Raw genomic sequence first — 20222 nt, forward strand, 5'->3', positions numbered from 1 at the left:
ACCAGGTCCCAAGTGTGTCCTGTAATTGCTGAGAGCCCTTCACAGTGCCTTCCTCTCTGGACACCTTAGGTCTTTAAAACCTTGAAAGCCAAGTTCTAAATGTAAAATTCTGTTCTCTATAGATAGAGCTTTAAACTTTATTTTGGTGGTGACTTAGGTAAATTTTGGGGCACTTTTTTTTAACACAAAAAAGGCAACAAAGTGAGTTGCAGAAGAATTCAGATGTGTAAAAAGCCACTCAACTGTGCTCTTGCATCAAAACAAACCCTCAAACCTCACAGATAAGGTGGTACATATTAGGTTAATAGCAGGTAATACATCCTGCAACAAGGACTATGCCTGCTTAAATTAGGAGTGTCCAAGAGCGCATCACTGGTGCTACTCACTCTGTCAATGAAATGTCAGCCAAAGGGCCTGAAGGTCATTCCAAGCAAGGGTCCTGATGAAACCAAAAAGAGTCAAGCCTTCATAAGATCCTACACCCAAGACAAGAAAAGTTTCTCATTTTGGCATTAAACTCTATTTATTTAGTATTTGAAACATGGTGTACATTTATGAATTTGTATAAACATTTAGTACATCTAAAATCCACAACTGGTAAACAATCTGTGCTTTCTTTTGTGTACAAGGTTGAGTTTAACATCTGGATATTTTGGTGTTGTGGAGAACCAGTCTGTGAACCTAATCAGATTGCCTCATATTACCATAACAACTGTGACAGGAGTGATTTGTTCCTTAAAAGGGCTGCTGCTTGCCCAGAAAAGGTGTCACGCTTTGGAACTAATAAACCAAGTGTCCAGGAAACAAGAGAAACATGGCTGATATGAGGAGGAAAGTTCGTGCAGGAGATTCCTGGAAATCCACGTCAATGCACAACAGGCAACTGAAGCCAAGTGGTGACACCTAGTCTCCCCTGCTTCCCCACCAGAGGGGTTCTGCGCAGCAGGAGCTGGTACTCTCTCTGCTCAGAGGGTGCCCCAAGAACGTCACAGCTGCAGCTCGGAGGTGCCAACCAGGCCCAGGGCTCTGGCTTCTTCTGGAGTCAGGCCACTCTTCAGGGTCCTTCGCACTGCAGTGATCACAGCCAGAGACACAAGGAGAGAAGGAGGTATTATGAGCGAGGCATGCAGCAGTCAGTACACCAGTCTCCCCTCTCCCCAAGGACCCCCAGGAATGCTGCACAACACCCTGCTCTTGCTGAAGCACCCAGGGTAGAAAAGATCTTGGGGATACAACAGGGTGAGCTGAAGGTGATATTGTCCAGAAGGGAAAGGGGCATGGACTGGGGCTAATAAAGAGGGGACAAAGGAGGAGGCTTCTGAGAAACGGGTGCAAACTACACAAGTGCTCACGGCAAGTGGAGAGCTCATTCTCTGCCCAGCACACAAAGTGTTAACAGAGCTGGAAAAGTAATCACAAAGCCTGGGACCGCAGGCACTTCAGTGATAGAAATTAAGTAAAATAGTGCACGGTGAGGGGATCAGCAAACTTCAACAACCCTATGGGTCTGCAGAAGGAGCAAGGATAGCTAGGGACACATTGGAGAACTCATGGCTCCATGCAGCCAGGTGTTAAAAGACCCAGGTCAGCAGACAGGATGAGTTTCTCTATGAGTGTTATGGGTCTCAGTCTCAATTTATCAAAGGACCCTTGGGGACAATGATTAAAATGAACAGCGATTCCTTGCGGAATGGATGCCAAGGAGCAAAACCACTGAAGAAAAATCACCAAACTTCTGGGTGGGTTTGGGGATGTTTTCTACAAAATAACACAAAGCTCAAGAAGGTAGTGACCACACCTTCATTGGTGCTCATGGCTGGAAATTGGATCATTGCTTACATTTAACTGACAGATTTCTGTGTTTATCTTGGCAATATGGTTTTTCCCATTGTTTGATCAATTTGGATGTCGGAATAAAGGCTGGATCAGGGTGAATGAGAAAGCAGCTGCCCCTCCCTAGATAAGTCCTTTCATTTGACAGATCAACCAATTACATTACCCTTAATTTACAAATCATATTTGGCCTGCTCTATATTTCTTTTAAGGTTATACAGAGTCCAGGGTATTTATTCTATTTTCAAAAGAGTTGTGTCATGGATCTACCTTCCATTCTAAATCCCAAGTCAGCCATTCCCTGAGATGAAAACAGGCTTTTAATCAAAGTACAAAGGTCAAGCTCACCCTTAGTGTCTTTCCCTTTCTCCTGCCAGACCCAATTCCCCTCATCCCTCAGAAGCCAGGGGCTCACCTCATGGGAATGCAGGCAACACCCCAAATTCCCTACCTCATCAACACATGGACAAAAGCTCATTTAGTTAACAAAAAGAACTGAAAGACCTAGGCTCATGGTGGAATGAACAGAGACTAACACCTATTAATAAATGTCTTTGAATAGGAGCCAGTATCTAATGCATTGATAGTCAACAAATCATTTATAGCAAGTCTATCAGATGCTCAACATTTAAAGAATTGAAAGTTTCATGGAAATCTCAGACATTAAATATGGATTCCTTAAGAATGGTGAGGGGTACCCCCAAATCATGCCACTCTTATTTCCAAACCTAGCTTTGGGCCCCAGACCTATCTATCTGCAGCATCTCCTGTACCCGCTCACCCTCCCCAAACTGGCCCCTTAGACTCCCAACTTAACTCAACCAGACCAAAAGTTTGGCTCCAGAGCCTTGACCGCAGACAGACTACACATAACTGAGTAATGGAATTTGTTCTGTGGGGCAGTAATAAAAACACTAGTTTGTAATAACTGTAATAACTGCCTCTGTGCTTTAAACAAAGTGTTTCTTAAAGAAAGATCATTTTTAATAGAGGAAAATAAGATAAAAATCTCTCCCCTTCTCAAAAAGGAAAGACAGCCAAGACTACTTTATCAAGATTCAAAATACTGCCTGAGGAAGTGCATGCTGTACTAGCAGGCATTTCAAATTCCATTAACCATAGAAGGCAGCATAGACACGGCCTGGAGACTGTCATCTCTGTGTATGTAGGAACATATTCTAGGGTGAAAGACTATAGAGGCCCCACAGACTGATAGGAATTTCATCCATGAAGGTGTTTGAAAATGTTTCTTAAATGCTTCTGTTCACACATTTGCTCTAGTCCTGTAACTGATGTTCAGTTCATATAAAACCCTGCATAAGGACTCTGACACCTTTAGCTCATGTAATAATCTCATAGACACGGGCCTTGGGCTGGCCTATCTGCAGTGGAATCAGGGACAGATCAAAGCTAATTGGTGCTGCCTCAGCCTCTCCATCTCACTGCACAGAGGCTGTGCTTACCCCTGTGGGTTCCCACTCAGTTTTGATGCTTCAGACCACGAGGGATCCTCTCCCCCTTCCCACACCCTCTGACCAGGGTCCAAGGGTCCTCTGTCATGGGGGAAAGCCAGCATGGCTTAGTTCCCTTTGCTTGCCAAATGACTTCCCCCCTTAATGAGTAGTCATAGAAAAATATGCCCCATTAATGGATCTTACTGTGTACCTTCACATCAATACCAATAAAGTTCATAAAAGAACCTGAGTACTGACCCCTCTTTGTGTAACATAAAAGAACCTGAGTACTGACCCCTCCCCTTTGTTAAAGAGTCAAAGTTAGTTCACTTCGCCACTTGAAAAGATGAATGAAAGTAATGAGTTGAAATCAGTTTTGTGCCCTGATTCAAGCCATGCCTGTCATTCATTCATTATTCATCCATAATGATGGTCAGTCTGTTCATCATTCAGGAAATATTCCTGAGCATCTTCCCTGAGCCAAGTGCTTGCAAATGGAGGAGCCAGGTCAGGTTCTGACAGGGAAGAAGGGTAAGGAGAAACCCTCAGGGCAACAGAATGTGTCCAGGTTGGGAGTTGGCTCTCAAAGTTTTCCAAAAAGCAAAACAGTGCTCAGGGAATAAGAAAACAAGGGTGCTTACAAATAGGCTGCAGCATGTGGAACTGCACAAACTAAACCTCTAATTTCTCCATCAAATAGAGGTTATTGTCAAGTGAGCATATTGGGTCTTGCTCCATTCCCTATTTCTGCATCCCATTGAATGCTCTCCCATGTGACTGGCTCCCATCCCTGAAGTTGCTTAACAGCAGACTGGATGTTTATCTTTGTCTGCTTCAAGGCTCTTCCACACAGTGTGGGTCTCTTGGCTGGCACCAGCAGCAACCCTGTGCCCCAGACACTTGTGACAGCTCTCAGTGCCATGGTGATGGGGGAGGGGTTCTGAAGCAGGGCACCTCTTCAGTCAACATGCAGCACAGGACTATGGGGAATCAGGTGAAAAACAAGTTCTCTCTCCTCTCCTCCACCCTTAGAGATCAGGAAGTTTTTTAATCCTACAAAATGGTAACTCTTGGTTAAAACAAGTTGAATTTGAGAGCCATGGGGACAGCAGTTGTCATTTACTGAGTTTACAGAGAGATCTGATCACCTACACAGTAAGTGTGGAGAAGGGTGTTAGGCTGGCCATTCAGATCACAGCCACATTGGAGACAGCTGTGCCCTGATGATCGCTGGCAGGATGCTGACAATCTTTCATATTGATGAGCTAACCACTTTAGTTCCAAATGACAATTTTATTTCTGATCTTTCACCTTCAGATCACTGACAGTTTTTTTTGTGTGTGTGTGTTTTTTTTGTTTTTTTTTGCATATGATGTTGAACAGGATTTGAAAATAAGTTTTTAACCCTTAATATTCTAAAGATTTTATACTTACTACCCTGGGAGCAGTGTGCCTAGGATCATAGGTACTGCATAGAAGTTTAAGATGCCTTAAATGGTTGGGCACAGTGATGCATCCCTGTAATCTCAGCTACTTGGTAGGCTGAGACAGGAGGATCTCTTTCTAGCCCCCATATAAAAGAGAACACCGACCTTTGACTTTCTGAATCTGGCTTATTTCCCTTAGCATGTTCTCCAGTTCCATACACATACCAACAAATGACAGCATTCTTATTTATAGCTAAGTGAAATTCCATTATGTATACACACACACTTTCTTTATCCATTCTTATGTTGATACCTGGGCTGGTTCCATAACTTGGCTATTGTGAACTGCACTTCTTTAAACATTGTAATGCATACGTCACTATAGCATGCCGATTCTAGATCTCTTGGGTAAATACCAATGAGTAGGATAACTGGGTCACATGGTGGTTCCATTTCTACTCTTTTGGGTCATCTCCATATTGCTCTTCAAAGTGGTTGTACTAATCTGAAGCCCCACCAACAAGGCATGAGTGTACTTTCCATGTATCCTTACAAGCACTTATTTCTATCCTTGATGATTGCCATTCTAACTAGAGATGAAGTATCAGTGTAGTTTTGATTTGCATTTCCCTGGTTAAGGATATTGAACATTTTTCACGTATTTGTTGGTCATCTACATTTCTTTTGAGAAGTGTCTATTTAGATCTTTTGCCCATTTGTTGACTGGGTGTTTATTTTTTGGATTTTAAACTTACTTTATTCAGAATATTAATTCCCTGTTGGCAGAAGAACTGGCAAAGATTTTCTTCCATCCTATAGATTGCTTTTTGTGCAGAATAACTGCAGAAGTTTTTTGTGCAGAAGTTTTTTGCTTTAAAGCATACTGTTGTTTCTCAGTTTTATTTCTTGAGCCTGCACCAGTATGTTGGTGTTATCCTTATTTTTCTTCCAACAGTTGCAATGTTTCTAATTTCTAGGCCTTTGATCCACTTTAATTTTTGTGCAGGGTGAGAGGGGGATTGTTTTAGTCAGCTTTTTCACTACTGTGACCAAAAGAACTGACGAGAACAATTTTAGAAGAGGAAGTTTATTTGGCACTTATGGTTTCAGGGTATCAGTTCACAACTGGCCGACTCCATTGCTCTGAGCTTGAAGGAAGGCAGAAATCATTGCAGAAGGGTATGGCAGAGGAAAGCAGTTCAGGAGATGTTAATCAGGAAGCAGAAAGAGACTCCCCCCATCACGTTCAAAATATATGCCCTAAAGGCCCATCCCCAATGATCCAACTACTCCAGCTATACCCCACCTACCTACAGTTACCACCCAGTTAGTTAATCCCTATCAGCAGATTAATACACTAATCAGGTTAGGCCCTCATAACCCAATCATTTTACCTCTAAACTTTCTTACATTGTCTCACCCATGAACTTTTGGGGACATCTCATATCTAAACCATAACAGATATCTAGTTTTATTCTTTAAGAATAAAAACTTGGATACCAAGTTTGTTCCATTTGTTTAAAAGGCTTTCTCCTCCAATGTTATGTTTTTGGCATCTTTGTCAAGGATCAGACGACTATGTGAATTTGTTTCTTAATTCTATTTTATTGATCTTCGTGTCTATTTCTATACTAGTACTATTTTTATACTACACTAGGCTGTTTTGTTACTATAGCTCTGTAGTATAATTTAAGATGAGGTATCATGCCTCCTCCAGCATTGCCCTTCTTACTCAGGATTGCTTTAGTTCTTCTAGGTCTTCTATTTATCTAGGTCTTTATAAATTTTAGGACTTTGTTGTTGTGTTCTGTAAAAGCATCTCGCTAATATTTCAATAGGGATTGTATTGAATCTGTAGTTTGCTTTTTTGGTAATACAGTCATTTTGACAATTTAATTCTGCCTATCCATGAACATGTGAGGTCTTTACATCTTCTAAGATCTTCAGTTTCTTTCTTCAGGACTCTATCATTTTAATTCTAGAAGGTCTCTCTTACCTCCTTGGTTAGATTTATTCCCACATTTTGGGGGTGGGTGTTAGGCTTTTGTGAATGGAATTGTTTTTCTCATTTCTTTCTCAGCACATTCATGACTGGAGTATAGGAAAGCTCTTGATTCTTCTATGTTGACCTTGGATCTTGCTACTTTATTGAATTTGTTTATCATCTCTCGACTTCTAGTGGAATTTTTGGGACCTTTTAAGTATAGGATGTCATCTAGAAACAGATGATTTCTTATTTTCCTATTCATATCCTGTTTTCTTCTCTTGCCTGATTGTTCTAACTAGAGTTTCAAGAACTATATTGAATAGAAGTGGGGAGAGTGGACATCCTGCCAATGTTGATTTCTTAGTTTTGATAAATTCTCCTGTGGCCACACAAGGTGTTATCTTCGGGGCTGCTGGGTAAAGAATGCAAGGCAATTCTCTGTTCTATTTTTGTGACTCCTTTGTATATCTAAAAACTTTCAAAAAGTTAAAACCAACCTGGAACAACAACAAAGCAGAGATTCCCAGACCTACCCAACTTAATCTCAACTTCAGAACCAGTGAACAAGGGTCTCTGGGAGAAGCCCATGGCACTGCATTTGTACCTTCCCCAGGGGACCCTGACTTAAATCACTGTTCTCAGACTAAGATAAGGGGAAAGGCAGGGCCCTCGGGAAGGTGCTTTGTGGTGACAGGGTTGAAGTCTCCCAGTTCCTCCTAATGACATGATGTCCACTCATGCTGAGACACCTCATGCTCATGCATGAAGTACTTTATTGTCACCGGCCTGGCTATGGTTCCTTGGTGTAGCAGAGCCCCTACAATGACATATTCCTCTATAACTGGCTACATTAGCTTCCATGCTACTTAAGAATCTCTTCGATTCTAAGCAGGAACTGAACAGAAGGTAATCAGTGAAAACACAAAAGCCAGCTGCTGCCCAAGAGTCATGTTACGGACTGAAGAGTGGAGCAGAACTGGGCTTGGGAGGAAAGAAAGGAAACAAGTTTTCAAAACTGTTTCTGGGAGAACCCACATCAACCTGGGAAGTCCTACACATAAGAGGGAAGGGTGCCTCAGGAATCCATAGGCTGGGTTTTCAGCAGTATTTCAATTCCTGGGCCAGACAAAACTGCCTTACACAGCCTTCCAGATTAAGTCCAGCTCATCAGTTCTCTGTCTGGATGTCATAACAATACTAACCAAAACCTGTGCCAACACTGTAGCCTGTGTGTGCCCAGGTGCAAAGCTATTACACCAGCATGCTGGGGGCAGGGAACATAGGTCTGGTCTACTTAGAGGCAGCTGGGGTGAGGTGGACAGTGTGGGGTGGGGGTAAGAGCGCAGAGTGACCGCTGAGGAGGTATGGCTGTGTGCATAGCAGCTCTTAGGCATCTGCAGGCAGCTTCAGATCCCCACCTGCATGAGGTCTCTTGAACAGAAGCACAAAAGAACCTAGATGGCAGGGAGGGAAGGAGAGGGGCAGGTGGGAACTTGTCACAGGTGCCTAACAACCATCCCTGGGGCTGGCACTACTGCCTTCAGTGCACCCAAGAAGCCTGCAGCTCTGTGAGGCCAAGTAACTGTGGGGAATCCCGTCACCATTTCTGTTGAATGCATGTGTCAATCTCCAACTGTAAAAATGGATTTTACTGGAACTTGGTGGCAAAGATAATGAAATACTGTGACATCCCATCAGGAAGGTGCAGGGTGTTTTCCAGAACACTCTCTTATACCCTCAGAAAAGCTCTGGGAGACAGGAGACAGATTCTCAGATTCCTATTTCATTGCTCCTCCCTCCTTCTGAATCTGTGCTCTGGGCCAAATGGGTTTCTGGCATCTGGACAGACATAGGGACTGAAAGGCCTGCCTCCTCTCTCAGTGTGCCAGTTCCTTCTTTGGGAGGATGATTTATCTCAAAATGAAGCAACCAGAGCGCCTATTGAGTGCAGTGAAGCACTCTGTACTCTCCCTAGATCCATCTCTCTCACCTTGAGGCTTCTACCTGAGCCTAGCTTCCTGATGTTTTGCCATACTGAAGTCCTGGCCTCTGGCCCAATCTGCTCTGGAGCCCAGGCTGCCCTCTGACTCCTCTACCTGGGTTCAAGGAGATCTTCAGCACTCTCTTGAACCGTTCTATTTATCCTCCTGTCCTGTGTTGATAGGGTGGGTGCCCTCAGCTGCATGAGGGGTCAGTCCATCTTTAATGAGTTCTAAATATCATGAAGTGCTGAGTAAATTCTAATGACACAATTGTTGAGAAGAATCTGATCGAGAAACCCTGGTTGTCTCTTCCGACATCTTTATTTTGTTCCAAGAACATTAATTTAAAAAGCTCTCTGGCCTATTGCCATGTTAACTTCCCCTATGAAAGAACATAATTGGCTCAGGGTAAGGAAGGAAGAACTATTTAAATAAAACAGGGAGATTTTTCTTAATGGGTTAAAAAAAAAAACCTGGATATTTTCAAATACCACTTTGAAAAAGTAAGGACAAGTGAATTATGTTATGCACTGATCTGGTCCAGGGCTGAATCTACTGTTTTGTGAGTCTTGTCTTCTGTTTTCTCTGAAATAGATTCAATAGTATTTAAGATTCAATAATTTTCTATCTCTAAGAAACTCGGCTTATCAGATAGCATGCCAAATCCTCCCATATTCTGCAAAAGAAATAAGATTCTAGTCACATCAAATGAATATGAAGTATTTGACCCTTCAAGAGGAAGGTTGATGCTTACAGGATGCACACATTATACAATAGGGAGGTGATCATGGTGTGAGGGGTGGGGATCAGGGTGCACAATCAGAGGCGCCCGTTCCTTTCCCAGTAGACCGAGACATCTCCCCACTGAGCCACCTATTCTCATAAGTATGGCCAACCTTAAGTTCCCAACTAGTTGTAGGTCATATCAGAGTGATGATATTTTTACAGAAATTTGTCCCTGAGCCCGAAACTCCATGGTCACATCATGAGCAGTGCCCAGAAACCCCCATGGAGGAAAATTCAGCAGGAAATGGGGCAACTGGCCTTTCAACCATGACACTGCCTGGGCTCTGCTGGAAAAAGATAAAAGTCCCTAATCCCTAGCGCTAAGCTCAAGGTGACCGGCAGGTGACCAGTTGAGCAGGCCTTCCTTCTAAGATAGGATCAAGATGAGAAACAATGAATGTGACATGGGGGTGGGGGGTAGCTGCTTCTCCTCCCCAGCTATCAGAGCCTGCCCTGCAGCATCCAACTTGGGAGAACCCCTCAAATGTCCTTGAGCTACACCATATTTTAGTCAAGGCCAACATCTAGGGAGCCTAAGAGGACAATTAGCCCTGGGACAAAACAATGCTCCAATATGCTGAAAAGGGAAACCAAAATATGAAAACATAAAAAAGAGCTCTGGGAACTTTCTCCCTGGGTCAGGGTCACCGACCAACTGGAGAACCTTGGTTAGAATCAAAGAATATATGAGATGAAGGAGATGGACCATTCTACAGGTTAGAAATCATCTATGCCATTTGAAATATTTTGCTTAATAAAGACGCTGACTGGCACTTGCTAGAAAAGCAGCAAAGTGAGCCACGAGGATCTATAATCTGATTAAGACGCCCTTGACATGTCTCATGTAATGACATGCCACGAATGTGTTAGCTGGCTGTTTGAAGTGTATAGGCCTCATCCCCAGCATTACACACAAAAGCAGACATTTAATTATCTCTGAGGATCCTCAAGTGGCTTGCAGGTCATAAATTTCCAGGTTATGGGATGGGTTCTGTTTGATTTTGTGCACTAGGTGGACTATAATTGTCTTTAGCCAAATGAGTTATAGCCCAAACATGTCGGTTATTCATTATTCCCTTGCCCCAGCACCACCATTAAACAATCAAACACAGCATTGTTCCACAGTGAGGCCCAAACCACTAAATTTCACATAGATTGTGCAAATTGCTTTTTTCTTACTCCTTTAACCCTTTGTGAAAAGCTGAGGCTCACCATTCCTTTCTAACAAAAATCAAAGCCTAACATTCCTCGTCTGTTGACAGTGCCATTGTTAATACATGAAACCCGTTACAGATAAACATTTACATGTATATGGTACTGTATTTGTTATAGTAACTGTTGTGGGGAAAAAATGTGCTTGGCTAAATAAAAAGAATATATGGGATAAAATTGGAATGAAAATGATACCACAGGAAATTATTCTATATCAACCACAAAACAGGCTCTTTCAGGACTGAAGAGGAAAATTATTTATGACTGTGTTACTGTGCTCAGTGATATTATAAATCTATGAATCCTACTCTTTCTAGATCACTGAGAGGGCCAATGCAGTCATGGAACTTATAGGAAGTACCCAATCCTTTGGCTTCCAAGGACTGGCCACGTCGATGTATATGCATTAAACTTTTGATTTGCAGTTCCTGGCTCATCTCTGTCACACATTCCCTGCCCTGGTATTCTTTCTCTACTCTTCTCCCCAAGTCCACCTCCCACAGGCTTTTCCCAGAAACACACCAGAGTCATTATTGCACTGAGATTTCTCATATCTGTTAAGACCAGGAGTTAACAGATACAAGGCTTCTACCATTTGGTTACCAGTCTATCAAATTAACAGGAAAGCAATAAAAAAAAAAGCTACTATTGTAGATAATCCACTTAAGACCCCAAAAAGCCTTTTGCAAGCTTCATTTAAAAAGCTACTTAAGATTTTTTATTAAAAAGCAAGAGAAAATGGACAAATATGATAGACAAGTCATATACTGCAAGAGGCTCAATCTTCCTCATGTGCATGAAATGTAAATTAAAACCTGTACTATTTGACACTATTCTGATAGGCAAAAATGGAAGTCCCACATTGGCCTGGAGCAACTTTGCGATTTGGTATGCAGCATTCAGCTAGTAGTGGATTAGCCTTGCCCCTTTGGAGAAGATTTGTCACCTGAGGATGCCCCTACTTTCCCAAGGGACAGGACCCTCAGCCCCTACCCCTGGGGTTCTGAAGCTGTTGGTCTGAGTAAGCCAAAATATCTGGAATTTAAAAATCTCTGCAGAATATTCTGAGGGGCATCCAAAGTTGGTAATCACAGCTCAAGAGCCTCATCACTCAAATGAGTACCAAGGGTTAGCAGCATCAACTTCACCTAGGAACTTGTTAGCAACAGACTTGTGGCCCACCCATCTTACTGAATGAGAATCACATCCTCAGCCCCAACTGTTTTTATTTCTTAGGAAAAATTACCATTAGAAACTGAACAGATTATATCAAGGGAGCAAGGTCCCACAGGCTGCAGGAATCTGCTTTAGCATCTTTTACACCCTGGAAGCAAACGTGGCAAGGAGTCAAGCAGAAGCATGACCCTGCATCCAGTCACCTTCTGTGTGAATCTCATGGGTGGCACAGGCTGGGTGCACCATGTGTTTGAGTTTTTAGTGAACTACCCACCTTCCTAGGGTTTCTTTCACTTTGGGGTACAGAACAAGGGAGCAACCAGGCTCTGTTTCCTCCCGGCCATTCCTCAATCTCAGAGGCAAAGTGGTAGAGGCTGGGACTGAGTGACACAGCGAAGGGCTAAAGCCCAGGAGCTCCCCTGAAACATCTGGGCCATAGCTAATGCAAGGAAACATCAAAGGACCCACAGGGATCCTGTTTCTCTACCGAGTGGTCTATGTGAGACTTGGCACAGAGCCACAGCCAACAGAGGCTCCCACCCATCAGCTCCAGGAGCAGGCAGCAGGCTCAGACCAAAGGGGAAAATCAGTTCCTTTGATGTCCTAAATCCTGTTTGGTGGGGAAAGGGAAAAAACTGATCTGCCTAGGCTAACATTATATATTGTAAGCATCCTAATGACCATCAAATCACTTGCTACCCTGATTTTCACCTTTGACATGCAGGTGGGCTGTGGCAAACCCCTGAGGGAACAAGCTTCTAACCCAACAGGAAAGTGGTCCTGGGTCCCTCTGGCAAAGAAGGCACTCACCCCAATACATGAGAAACATTTAAAGACCTTGCAGACCTTCCCGGACAAAGTATGACTTGTGGGAGGCCTGGCCACAAACAGCAAGCAAACTGGTCAGGTGCAGCAGAGCCCCCTCCTCTATAGAGACCAACACTGGTAGTGAACTTGAAACCTTTCAGTGGGTTTTTTGTTGTTGTTGAGAGCTACAGGTGGGCACTGAGACAGCTACTGAGGATTCATGGAAGCTGCCTCTGGATCTCTGCCCTTCAGGGTTATACAGCATATAAAGGAAGATCCTTCCAGGGTTGAGACCCTCACCCCTCCTCAAATGCACTCACGAGATTTGCGGTTGGCCCGAGATCGCTTCCTCTCCCTTGGCACCACTCGCTGACTGGGCACTTGGGTGGCCGACTTGACAATGCGGTCCATGATCTCATCTGCAGCATCGTCTGTGATGGTATGTGAGTCATCAGTTCCCATAGCCCATGAATTAGTGGATCCTGAAAAATTAACCAGAGTGCAATATATTCAAAGAGAAAGAAAACACAAAAGACAAATCATTTGCTTCTTTGAGTTCCTGACATCAATGATGGATCTCAGCAAAGCCAGAGTCAGAGCCTCAGAGTGACATATTCAGGGTGCTTAGCTGGACCCACTTGTGACTAATACCCTCCAGGCTCTGCCCAAACTTGTGCTAGGGCATTTATTTCATATTCTTTTCATACCCCATAATGACTATGTTCTTGTCTTTGTTAAGTCTCTCTACCCCTGCCAAGCCCTGTGATCGCCTAAGGGCAGATGATCCATGCTGTACCCCACTATGTACATCACTGATACCCAGCAATGTACAGAGAGGCCCACCAAGAGATTTACTAAGTTACCTTTCTATGAGTGGTTGTATACCTAGTAAATGTGAACTAACCCTACCTTCTCATATATTAAGTAGAAAACAAGGAATTTTTAATACACAGTTTGTCTTTTAATTACTTAGCTTTTCAAAATTGTAATAGGATTGCCCTCTTCAATCAGTAATGTGGATAGTGACTTAATCTTTTCCTTTGGAGAATAAAAAATCACCTGCTCCTTGACCAGAAAGATGTATTTATGAGTAACTATATATTCAAACAGGCCAAGTCTAGTGTCAAGGTATCTGCCTAAGCAAGCAAAAAGCACCACCTAAACATGGGTTCCCAAGTAATGGCAAATAATTGGAAATCAATGCGAATTTATATGTCCAGAACTTTGCCTTTGTGATAATTTCCTTATGAAATCTCTTCTATGATGGTGAATGTTTCTACAGGAGGAAAAATATACAACAGGTTCAAAATCATGTATTTCTACTATCTACACTTTATCTTGTAATAAAATAATTTACAATGTACAATTTCAAAAGTCTGTAGTTAGAGTTCTCAAACTCATTGCCTATGGAACACAGGTAATCCCAGGCTGAAGCCAAAGAACAGTCAGCTTTTTCCAATGGGAGGGGGAGGGGGCGGGGGGAAGAGGAGAGGGGGTTGGTAAATGTTTAAAATGGTAAAATTTTAAAAATTTAATGTTAATGTATGTTAATAAGCATATGTTTAAAACACTTTAGTTTGTCTTCCCTACTGATGTTTTAAAAACTTTTGGGGCTTGGAACCACCTGACTGGAAATGAATGAAGAAAACAAATTGATGGATCGAATTGAAAACAGTGGAGCACAGTTCAGTGCATTGTGATTTTCATGGACACACGTGTTTGAAATTTTACTGCAAATATGAAATATGCTATAATGTACTCATAACTTCTGCCAGTAAAATTCATGTGACTGAACATGTAAATAATTCACACTTTGTAAGATCAGTGCCAGAACTCCAGGTGTTCTGTCTCCTGCATGGGTGAGCCCTGCAGCTACAGGACAATGATGTTTTCAAATGATGAGGTTTTTTTTTTTTTCTTCTTTTTTGATACTATTGATCAAGTTCTTGAAGTTTATTTTGCTTAGCTTTTTAGTGGGAGTGCATCCACAGCCCTGGAATATGCAGAGCCAACTCTAGTTTCCCTGCTCATTCCTAAGGGAACTTGGTCTATTTGCTCCTATCAGAATGCCATTTTTTTTTCAGCATTAATAATGTTTTTAAAAACAGACTCTTCCCAGAAGTGAATTTTTGAAATTGCTGCCAAGTTTTTCCACATTCTTAGGATGGTTTAAGTGTTGTAACTGCAGGTGGCAGGACTCACGATGGCACAGCTTTCAGACCAGGACTGTAGAGCCTGTGTGACAATGGCCCTCCTTGAAGTAGAGCAATCAAATAGCACAACTGTTTTGCCTAGCAATTTCCTATTTTCCCTTTTGCCTATTGATTTATAATTCTGAGTCTTATCTTGAAATGTCAAACTACCCTTCCAAAAATATACACAAAGCTCAATCAATTATGTTTATTATCCATAAGACATTTTCAGAGCACTGGGCCAGAAATGAAGGCACCGTCTAATTTTCCCTCTGAGAATTACCAATGTTTCCCATCTCCATTTTACACATCCCCAGGGATCTGCTTCCAATGCAATTGTCAGAGAGGATCAAAAGGAACATCTTGCCATGGGTCCAGAATTGTCAAACCTCAGTTTTGTGATGACTTCATTCCCTCCTGCGACCTCATTCCTGTTTTTACTTTTAATCTCCTCTCTGCTTGGTTATTGTCCTCACTGCCTGATCTCCAGTTGTTCTCATTCTTTCTGGCCATGGATGTTTTTCTCTAGGTAGAAACTTGGTACCCACAGGTAGCCATCAGAGGAATACTGCCCACACTTCTTCCCATACCCTGGGAGCCAATGTGTCTCATCTCAGTTGTCCAAGTGTTGGCAAGTCATTTATGTATACTGAGATGTCATGGAGGGGATAGAACATTCTAGACTATAATAGCATAATACCATTTCACTTTGGCTTCATTTTTAAAGATATGGAAATTATAGCTTGAAAGAAAAATACTGTTTTTTTTTCCTTTTAGAAATCTAAACAGTATACAAGAAAGAAATTATACCAAAGTAGATATTAATATTATTGTAATATAAAAAATGTTTGCCTTCATCACTGAAAGACAATTTCCCTGGAGATAGACTGCTAGGTTATAAGCTTTTTCTTCTGGCAGTTTAAAAATGTCTTTTTTCCCTGGGTTTTTTTTTTTTTTTTTTTTGAAGAGTGAGCCATACTTCCTGATCCTGGTCCTTGGAAGGGAATGCATCTTTCCTGTGTTATAAAGATTTTATCTTTCTTTGTTTTTTGGCAGTTTGCCTATGACATGGCTCTATTTATTCTGCTTGGACTTGCTAAGTTTCTTAAATATTTGAGTTAACACCTATCATCAATTGGAGTTCTTAGCTATTATTTTTAATATATATATTTTTTAGTTGTAGTTGGACACAATACCTTTTCTTTATTATGGTTTATTTTTATGGGGTGCTGAGGATTGAACCCAGGGCCTTGCACATGCTAGTCGAGTGCTCTTCCGCTGAGCCATAACCCCAGCCCTCAATTATTATCAAACATTTCTTCTTATCCCTTGTCTCCTCTGGTACTCCAATGACACATTAGATATTTAAGTGTGTCCCAGCCATCTCACACTTTGTTCTTCTTTCTTACCATGCTTCAATTTGTACACTTTCTATTATCCGTCTCTTCTTGCTGGAAACTGCTATTGAACCTATCCACTAGGTCCTTATTTCAGATATTTTATAGTTTCAGTGATTGAGATCAATGTTACTTTTCTCTAGAGTCTCCTCCTTTTCTTCTGTTAATAGATGTGACAAGGTCCTGAGCTAGCTTGAGGCTAAATGGCAGTTTTAGCTAAGAAATTAGTCCACCTTTCTCTCTAGGTATCTTGAGGATGAGAGCTGTGTGCTTGCTCTGCCATGAGTGTTATCCCCAGTGCTTGGAAACGGCAGGTCGCTGGCAGCCTTTCTGGCCCAGGGCCCCCACCCACTCCCTGCCCGCTCAGTGATACACTTAGCCAATGTCTTATGGAGTAAATCCCCTGTACTCGGTGCTCCTCAATTCTAATCTCTATGCCAGCTCCACCTGGCTAGTATGAGTTCTACTGTTTTATCTTTGCTGTTAGAGTCATTCCACCCATGGTGAGCCTGGTTCTTAGCCTGTGCCCAAATTCAGCAAATGCTCCCAGAGGAGTAATCTCAGCTTGTCCAAAATTCTGCTTTCTCAAGTCTTCTTTCATCACATAGTTCCACAGTGTCTTTTAAAAGAGGGCTTTCTAACTTGTTATGTATTTTTTTTTTAAATTCTAGCCATGGTAGCAGGAGTGGTGGCTTGCCACTCCTTACTGCATGCTGCCTGGAAGCAGAAGTCTCTTTAGAGAGGAGTGAATGAGAAGACAAACTAAACAGGCTCCCTCTCTAAGCCCTTTCACCTGTCAGCGAAAATGAACCCATACTGAAGAAATCCGGCACTAGTTTTTCTCTTGGTTTCTTCTGGTTGGGAAGAGACATCAACAGCCTATTTATGTTCTATTACCTGACTCCTCCTCCCAGGATGGACTCCATTGCACCATTCTGGCATCTCCTCCCAGGATGGACTCCATTGCACCATTCTGGCATCCACCAAGGTACAGAGGCTCAAGGCTCTGGCCTGATGGCTGGGGTCACATGGTGCCTACACTAATGACTTCCTGCACCTTCCTGCTGGCCCCACTGAGCCCAGGGCACTAAGCCTGTGAAAGCTGCCAGGCACAGACTCACCCAGGATGTGTGAGGCCTTTGGGTACCACAGGGAGCAAGTGAATCCCCTCGCCTCAACAACTTACGCATTCTGTAGACCCACATAAGTTTATTTTTATTTTGTGATTCTTCCAGATTGACAGTTTCTACTGCTCAGCATTTAATGATAGTATTTTCTTCACTTTCTGACTTGCCCTACTTTTTCTTCTTTGTTTCTACATGGGCGCTCTCTGTCCTATCTTAGAATGGAGGCCTTGTCTCAAACCAGACATCAGAATGCATGATGTCATGCTCAAGGCTGTGTTCTCCTGAGCTGCATCTTTCTGAAGTTGGTCACTATAGTCTGCATTTTCACTGCCAAAATATGTTAATTTATTTTCTTCTCCTAATTCCACATCTTAAAACTACTCAGTAGTCAAAGAATTTGGACAGATCAAATTTCGAGGACCCTAATCTTTGATTGTTTGATGTAATATATATGAAAATATTGAGGGTACAGCTTAGGATCAAGGTCGTAGTAAGAGATGTGACTTTTCTACTGTCACCTGTGTCTCGGTGCAACACTGAGGCAAAGATGGATGGAGGCTACCTTCCTTCTAGCATATTCAGCTAAACATGAAAGTAAAGGTCCTATTACAGGGTAAAGACCAAAGTCCCACATGAAGGAAGAAAGGGGAATTAGAATCTACTGTATTCACATGAAGTAAACAAACCAACCAGTAACTTTGTTAAAAATCCTGAAGTACAAATCCACAAAACTCTGAAGGTTCTAGAACACAACCTGTGCACATCTTTCAAGATTCTCTCTGGAGGATTTGTGGCTCTCTGGTTCACAGGAAACCTCAAAAAGCCATATGAATTATGTGATGGGAACACACCTTCTCTGAGAAAACTAGCAGCAGCATTTACGTTTTCCTTTCCTGTTGAAGTTATTGCTGCTATAATTACTTTTACATTTTTAAAAAAGTTGACAACAGCAAGACTCTAGAAAGCATGATCAGTGAGTAAATCAACTGGAAGTCACTGGTGAACCTTCTTCGGGGCTCTTAGAGCATGGCCCTCTGGATTCTAGCTGCTTCTTCCTGTACTCCTGGAGGCCTGAAGGCTTATCAGAGTCTTAGAAGATGTTTGGTAGGCACTGCATGCATGACCAAGTTTCTGTAATAAGCTAGCCCTCAGCCCAGCTTACCTGGCATATTCAGTTGTATTTATTGTACCAGCATAATTATTACCAGCATCCTCTTTTAAACTCCAAAGCATTCTGTTCAGACAAAACTCTATGGTTTCTTCTAGCCATGTGCATAGCATGTGCTAAGTAAACACCGAGACAGACCATCTCCAGCAGTTAATTCCCTTTAAAGCTTATCCTCTTTAGGAAGCCTAAACAGGGACCTCAGGAGTGCATTGAAGAGATGGGGTTTGGACAGGGCCTGCAAATAGTGTCTGAAGGTGAATAGAAACTGGAGCAGCCAGACTGAAGGGCATTCCAAGCTGAGAGAACAGCATGAACAACAGGGGACACTCAGAGATATGTAGGGTATTTAGAGAAGGGCAGAGCCAACAACACGGAAATGAATGAAAGCCAAATTTGGAAAATAAGCCCAGATTACAGGGGCCTCATAGGTCAGTGTATGTGGTATGGATTTTAACCTATAGCAGAGAATTTAGGAGGACTAACATGATATCAGATTAATCCAGAGAAGCATGAATGCTTTTTTTTTTTTTTGGTACCAGGGATTGAACTCAAGGGCACTCGACCACTGAGTGACATCCCCAGCCCTATTTTGTATTTTAGTTAGAGATAGTGTCTCACTGAGTTGTGCTTAGTGCCTCGCCATTGCTGAGGCTGGCTTTGAGCTCATGATCGTCCTGCCCTAGCTTCCCAGGCTCCTAGGATTATAGGCAAGTGCCACTGCACACAGATCCTTAATTCTTAAAAAAAAAAAAATCTCAGTTATAATTAAAATCTGGAAATGCCAAAGTCTTTATCATCTTGAACTTTTAGTTTTGTCCGTTTTACTAAGGATGTAAAAAAAAGGCACAAAGGGTAGTGTTTTACACCAGGGGTTGGGAAGCTTTTTCTATAGTCACTCTTTTGGGCTGCAGAGCCTAGAGTCTGTCACAATGGCTTAACTCTGCCGTTATGGTGCAAAGCAGCCACAGACCATACACAAAACATGGCTGTGTTCTAATAAAACTTTATTTACAAAAATAGGAGGCAGACCAGATTTGGCTCTCAGGATGCAGACTGCTGAGCTCAGCTTTAGCTCATGAGGATTCACTCATAATAAATTCTGTGTTCATAAATGTGTCTCTTGGGGAGTGTTGTTTGGTTTTGAGATACAGCCATTGGAGGTGAGCGGTAAAGGAAGGTGTGTGCTTAAGTTGGTCCCAACAATTCAGGAAGGTTGATGGCCCTTTGTGGCCATACACTGGGCACAGTGATCTGTATCCTGTAGTGGAGACTTGACTCCCCAAGGTGGCCAACCCAAGACGACATGCCCCACCCACCAGGGCTCACCTCTGCTTGCCCGGCTGCGTGTGCGGATGCCCAGCACGGGGGTGGCATCCTCCATGGCAGGGGAGGTGGTTTTCAGTACGGCCTTCATGTTCTCATGTTCAGCTGCATCCTCGGCATAGCTCAGACCCTGCGGCTGGCTGGGTGGTACCGGACAACTGCCAGAGAGCTTGCCAGTCTGCAAAAACCAAAGGGGTGTTAGGACATGAGGAAGACTCCCCAGGAAGCCAACTCAAGCTTAGAAAATGTTTCATTGAGGGAAACTATCTTTTCTGGTTTTGTATGCATTCTGTAGACCCATAAGTTCCGACAGTCACTGAGGGGGTATCAACTAATGACAAAACATCTGTC

General features: G+C 42.6%; 1 protein-coding gene across 1 annotated transcript in view; it reads right to left on the reverse strand.

Moving 5' to 3' along the window:
• Nucleotides 1-454: 454 nt before the first annotated feature.
• Nucleotides 455-20222, reverse strand: part of Fhod3 (formin homology 2 domain containing 3) — a 439678-nt gene continuing 419910 nt past the window's right edge. Inside the window, exons 22-24 of the mRNA XM_071602801.1 lie at nt 19875-20049; nt 12985-13146; nt 455-1069 (exon numbers count right to left, since the gene is read on the reverse strand). Of these exons, the coding sequence (XP_071458902.1) occupies nt 987-1069; nt 12985-13146; nt 19875-20049 (420 nt within the window). The 3' untranslated portion in view covers nt 455-986. The remainder of the gene's footprint in view (nt 1070-12984; nt 13147-19874; nt 20050-20222) is intronic.

The sequence above is a fragment of the Marmota flaviventris genome, chromosome 16, assembly GCF_047511675.1.
Source record: "Marmota flaviventris isolate mMarFla1 chromosome 16, mMarFla1.hap1, whole genome shotgun sequence".
Lineage (NCBI taxonomy): Eukaryota > Metazoa > Chordata > Mammalia > Rodentia > Sciuridae > Marmota > Marmota flaviventris.